This window comes from Eimeria mitis, genomic scaffold (assembly GCF_000499745.2).
Source record: "Eimeria mitis Houghton genomic scaffold, Emh_scaff2057, whole genome shotgun sequence".
Classification (NCBI taxonomy): Eukaryota; Apicomplexa; class Conoidasida; order Eucoccidiorida; family Eimeriidae; genus Eimeria; species Eimeria mitis.
In genome coordinates, this window is record NW_013570380.1 from 1 (window position 1) to 5,503 (window position 5,503).

General features: G+C 56.2%; 2 protein-coding genes across 2 annotated transcripts in view; both read right to left on the reverse strand.

Annotated features, from left to right (window-relative positions):
- Positions 1-396: 396 nt before the first annotated feature.
- EMH_0048000 (uncharacterized protein) lies at positions 397-2,010 on the reverse strand (the record flags this gene model as incomplete). Its single annotated transcript, XM_013496351.1, has 4 exons — positions 397-447; positions 712-792; positions 913-976; positions 1,091-2,010. 4 exons carry the CDS (start codon positions 2,008-2,010, stop codon positions 397-399), a joined length of 1,116 nt encoding a protein of 371 aa, XP_013351805.1.
- A 2,988-nt stretch (positions 2,011-4,998) lies between these two features.
- EMH_0048010 (uncharacterized protein) overlaps positions 4,999-5,503 on the reverse strand; it is a gene marked incomplete at both ends in the record, with an annotated part of 2,904 nt that continues 2,399 nt past the window's right edge. Inside the window, 2 exon segments of the mRNA XM_013496352.1 lie at positions 4,999-5,145; positions 5,149-5,500. Coding sequence (XP_013351806.1) covers positions 4,999-5,145; positions 5,149-5,500 — 499 coding nt within the window.

Here is a 5,503-nt window from a genome sequence, read left to right on the forward strand (position 1 = left end):
CAGCAGCAGCAGCAGCAGCAGCAGCAGCAGCAGGCTGTGCTAACCTAGGCCAGCAGGCATGAGGACTTGAAGCCTTTTATGCGACGTCAGTACACTGCACAGCGGACCCCGAGACTGCGGAGACACAACACAAACCCCAGTCACCGGCTAGCTAGCTAGCTAGCTAGCTAGCTAGCTAGCTGTTGGTGATGTAGGTAGCTAGCTACATTCATCCAGCTATCTTGACTCCGCGGCAGCTAGCTAGCTAGCTAGCTAGCTAGCTAGCTGGCTTTCCGCCTGCCTGCAGACAGCTAGCCAGCCATCTCCATGTGCTTATACAGCCTAAACCCTAAACCATAAACCCTAAACCATAAACCCTAAACCCTAAACCCTAAACCCTAAACCCCAAGAGCAAACTCAGCTACGCACCCCCTTCGACTCGAAGATGTATGAGACGTCGTTCTTGATCTGCGAAACAGAAACACCCTAAACCCTAAACCCTAAACCCCAAACCCTAAACCCCAAACCCTAAACCCTAAACCCTAAACCCTAANAAACCCTAAACCCTAAACCCTAAACCCTAAACCGCAGACGCTCAATCCGAAGGCAAGCCGTCTCTAACAGCCACCCTGCAGCCCAGCACAGCCTAGACTGCGGGTCTATCAGAAAACCCTAAACCCTAAACCCCAAACCCTAAACCCTAAACCCTAAACCCTAAACCCTAAACCCTACATTGCACTCGAAGCCCTTGTCGTCAACGAAGAGACAATAAGAGTCATCGCTAAACTGCACCAGACGGCAGTTGCTCCGATACTGCAGCAACTCGCACAGCAAACCCTAAACCCTAAACCCTAAACCCTAAACCCTAAACCCTAAACCTCTAAGAGATACTGGAGACCCTTCTAAACCCTACCGCGGGCTGTAAACCCTCACTGCTGGCTTTCCTTCTGCTGCTGCTTCTTCATCGTAGGAGAACCTGCAGCACAGCAGCAGCTGTCTATACCCCAAACCCTAAACCCTAAACCCTAAACCCTAAACCCTAAACCCTAGCCCCTATCCCCTAATCCCTCCGACGCAAACCAGCGCCCATCCCTCCCTCTATCTGTCTCACTTGATTGCAAACCCTTCCTGCTGCTGCTGCTGCTGCTGCTGCTGCTGCTGCTGCTGCTGGTTGTCTGCTGCAGTGATGAAAGACAGAGCAGGAGGGACCCTCCAGGTAAGGAAAGTGCTGCTGCTGCTGATGTGTGGGGCGAGCGGGGCCTCGAGCAGCAGCTGCTGCAGCGGGAGAGATTCAGCTGTCTCCTTTTGTGTCTCCTCTGCAGCAAACCCTTCTGTCTCCTCATCAGCATCTGCTGCTGCAGCAGCTGCAGCAGATGCAGCAGCTGCTGCTGCACCTGATGATAACTCCGCCTCGGACTCACCCCCTCTCCCTGCTGCTACTGCTTCTGCTGCTGCTGCTGCTGCTGCTGCTGGCTCTGCTGCTGCTGCTGCAGCAGGAGACAGGTCCTCGCCAAAGAGGTCTTCATCGCTCCCCAAGGAGGCGTCCCCGCTTTCTTCATCTCCTGAACCGAAGAGATCTGCTGCTGCTGCTGCTTCTGTTTCTGCTGCTGCTGCAGTTGGCTCTCCTGCTGCTGCTGCTGCTGCTGCTGCTGCTTCGGGTGTTGCTGTTGCTTCTGCGGCGGATTCTGGTGTCTCTGCCGCTGCTTCTTCTGCTGGTGTTGCTTCTGCTTCTGCTGCTTCTTCTTCTGCTGCTGCTGCTGCTGCTGTTTCTGCTGCGGCTGCTGCTGCTGGGGGGCCAGCTGCAGGAGAGGCCTCAACACTCTCATCTGCTGCTGCTGCTGCTGGTGCCGCTGCTGCTGCATCCAGCTCCGCAGTATCTGCTGCTGCTGTTGCTGCCCCTTCTTCGGCAGTTGCTGGATCTGCTGCTGCCACGTCAGCAGCAGCAGCAGCAGCAGCAGCAGCAGCAGGAGCGGGGTCTCCCTCTATCTTTGAGGCCTCAGGGGGGGCCTCGCTGGAATCTGAGGGTTTCATTTTGCTGCTGTTTTTGTAGCTGGTCAGATACCCCGCATGTGTCAAAACCCTAAACCCTAAACCCTAAACCCTAAACCCTAAACCCTAAACCCTAAACCCTAATGCATAAACCCTAAACCCTATATTTCGAGAGATCACTGAGAATAAAGAAAGGGTTAGAGTTTCACAAAAGATGAACTTAAAAGCATGTATCCCGAATCTCTTAATTTAGCCTCTAGGGTTTAGGCTTTAGGGTTTAGGGTTTAGGGGGCCCCGGGGGCCCCGAGGGCCCCACGCCTGTAGGGAGCTTTCTGCTCGCTGTGTTCTTTCTTTAGATAAAACTCTATTTAATTTTATTTTATAAATTTTTTCTTAGGGTTTAGGGTTTAGGGTTTATGTATTGCTACCTGCAACTAGGGTTTAGGGTTTAGGTATTGCTGCCTGTTGCTTGTTTAGAGTTTAGGGTTTAGGGTTTAGGGCCTAGCTGTTGCTGCCTGCTATTAGGGTTTAGGGTTTAGGGTTTAGGGTTTATGTATTGCTGCTTAGTATCAGGGTTTATGGATTGAGTATTGTTGCCTGCTATTAGGGTTTAGGGTTTAGGGTTTAGCTCTTGCTGCCTGCTATTAGGGTTTAGGGTTTAGCTCTTGCTGCCTTCTATTAGGGTTTAGGGTTTATGTATTGCTGCCTGGGATTAGGGTTTAGGGTTTAGGGTTTAGTAGCAGCAGCAGCTCCTCTTTGTTTCATTGCAGCTAAGAGGAGACAAAGGGAGCGTACACAGCAGAGACACCCCAACCCAACCGAAGGGGACAGCAGCAGCAGCAGCAGCAGCTGCTGCTGCTGCTGCTGTTGCTGCTGCTGCTGCTATATGTGTGTGTGCTTTTTTTGTGTTTGTCTCTGCGGCATCATCTGAGGCAAGTCGAGCTAAAGACACGAAGAGTTGCTGTCTCCTGTCTCCTTTTCTGTTTCTCTCTGTCTCCTTTTCTGTCTCTCTCTGTCTCCTCTCTCTCTCTCTGTCTCCTTTTCTGTCTCTCTCTGCCTCCTCTGTCTCTCTGTCTCCTTTTGCGTTTCTCTCTGTCTCCTTTTCTATTTCTATATCTGTCTCCTTTTTGTCTCTGTCTGTCTCCTTTTCTGTCTCTTTTTGTTGTCTCTCTACTTCGTGCTGAGCCCTAAGACCGTCCTGCTCCTGGCTGGCTGGCAGCGTAGCTAGCTAGCTAGCTAGCTAGCTAGNTAGCTAGCTAGCTAGCTAGCTAGCTAGTTTTCCACCCATGTAGCTAGCTAGACGGCTACCAACGTGGCTAGCTAGCTAGCTAGCTATCTTTCCACACAGCTAGCTAGCTAGGCGGATACCTATGTGGCTAGCTAGCTAGCTAGCTAGCTAGCTAGTTAGCTAGCTAGCTAGCTAGCTATGTGCTATGTAGACAAAGATCAACGACAACAAAAGAAGACTTCAGGTGTCTCCTTTGGGGTGTCTCGACAGCTGGGGCCTCTCAAAGCGATAAAGCAGCAAAAGGGGGCGCCCGCATGCAGCGCAGGGGCCCCACAAGAGGCAGCAGAGGAGACAATTAGATTACATCTGTCTCCTTCTCTCTCTGTCTCTCAACTGTTTCCTTTATCCAGGCAACGGGGCCCCTCAGCTAAGACACCAGGGCCCCTGTTATTGATGGGGGCCCCCAAGAGTAGATGGGGCCCCTTCGGGTCCCTTTTATCTTCTTGATACAACTCATCATTACACTTACTCTGCATGAGAGCACAGGGGGGCCCCTGGGGGGCCCCCCTGAAGGGCCCCTCAGGGGCCCCCCATATTCAATCCCTCTCGAACACATAAGCTCGTTCCTGTCACCTTAACAGCCAAAGGGGGCCCCCCAGGATGACTTCGTTGGGGGGGGCCCCCAGTACATCATCAATCGGGGGCCCCTCCAGTACCAGCTTGTTGGGGGGCCCCCCAGTACGACTGCGTTGGGGGCCCCCCCCCAAGCTGGTCTGCTGAGAGACAGGGCCCCTCAATGCAACACGGGGGGCCCTCGAGGGTCGTCGTACCCTGCGGCCAACTGCAGGCTGAAAGGTGAGACAGGGGGCCCCTTGGGGCCCCCAGGGGGGCCCCCAAGAGGCCCCCCACATCGTTAATAGAATAGGCACAAAATACGGCGCCAAGGGGGCCCTCGATGAGGGGGGCCCCTAAGGGTACAGCTGAGTACGGGGGGCCCCCTCGGGGCCCCTGCTGCTGCTGTCAGCGGACAAAGAAGTAAACTACGAACTGGGCAACGGTGGGGCCGCTAGGAAAGGGCCCCTGAAAGAGGGGGCCCCCTAAGGGTACAAGGGGGCCCCCCACAGAACACACGGGGGCCCTTAGGGTCACAGGGGGGCCCCCAAAACAATTACATAGAGCACAAGAACAAGAGACAAAAGGGGGCCCCTGCAGCCCCCACAAAGAAAACGCTGCTTTCACGTCTACGAACAGCCAAGGGGGCCCCAACACGAGGGGCCCCCAGGGGGGCCCCCCCCAAGAAGAGGGGACCCAAAGAGGGCCCCATACAGAGGGGCCCCCAAGGGGGCCCCAGTTTGAAGGGCCCCCTTGGGGGGGCCCCCGGTCGAGGGGCCCCCCGGGGGCCCCCCCCAAGGGTGCGCCCCCATACACTGCATCTCAAATAGCAAATTGATGAAAAGGCAGCAAAAGACAAAGATTAACAGACGGACGAACTGCGGGGGGCCCCCAAGGAATAAAGGGTACGGGGGGGCCCCTCCATACAAATGCATGCATGAAACTGGGGGACGGTCGAGCTGCTGCTGCTGCTGCTGATGCTGCTGCTGCTGCTGCTCTTCCTGCTGCTGCTGCTGCTGCCGCTGCTCTTCCTGCTGCTGCTGCTGCTGCTGCTGCTGCAAAGGACTGCGTCTCAGGGGCTATACCCCACTGTAGCAGTCTTCCTCTCGCGGGGGCCCCAAAAGGGGGGCCTGAGCCTCGCAAAATCCCATGGTGGGGGCCCCTTGGGGGGCCCCCCGGGGGGCCCCCCATCAGGGGCCCCCTATGTGGGGCCCCTCGGGGGGCCCTTTAGAACAGTAGACCCACGGCTGCATTTCCTCATGGGGACATTTCATCTGCTGCTGCTGCTGCTGCTGCTGCTGCTGCTGCAACTGCTGCTGCTGCTGCTGCTGCTGCTGCTNTTCATCTGCTGCTGCTGCTGCTGCTGCTGCTGCTGCTGCAACTGCTGCTGCTGCTGCTGCTGCTGCTGCTACTGCTGCTGCTGCTGCTGCTGTTGCAGATACCCAGCAACTGCAGCCCACCCTAGAGGGTCTAGCTGCTCCTGTGCAGCAGCAAATGCGTCGAATGGGGGGGGCCCCGGGGGCCCCCTCTGTCCCCGTGGCCTTCGGGGGCCTCGCTGGAACAGCCGCTGCTGCTGCCGCTGCTGCTGCTGCTGCTGCTGCTGCTGCCGCTGCTGTTGCTGCCGCGGCTGCTGCTGTTGCCGTTGCTGCTGCTGCTGCTGCCGCTGCTGCTGCTGCTGCTGCTGGTGCTGCTGCT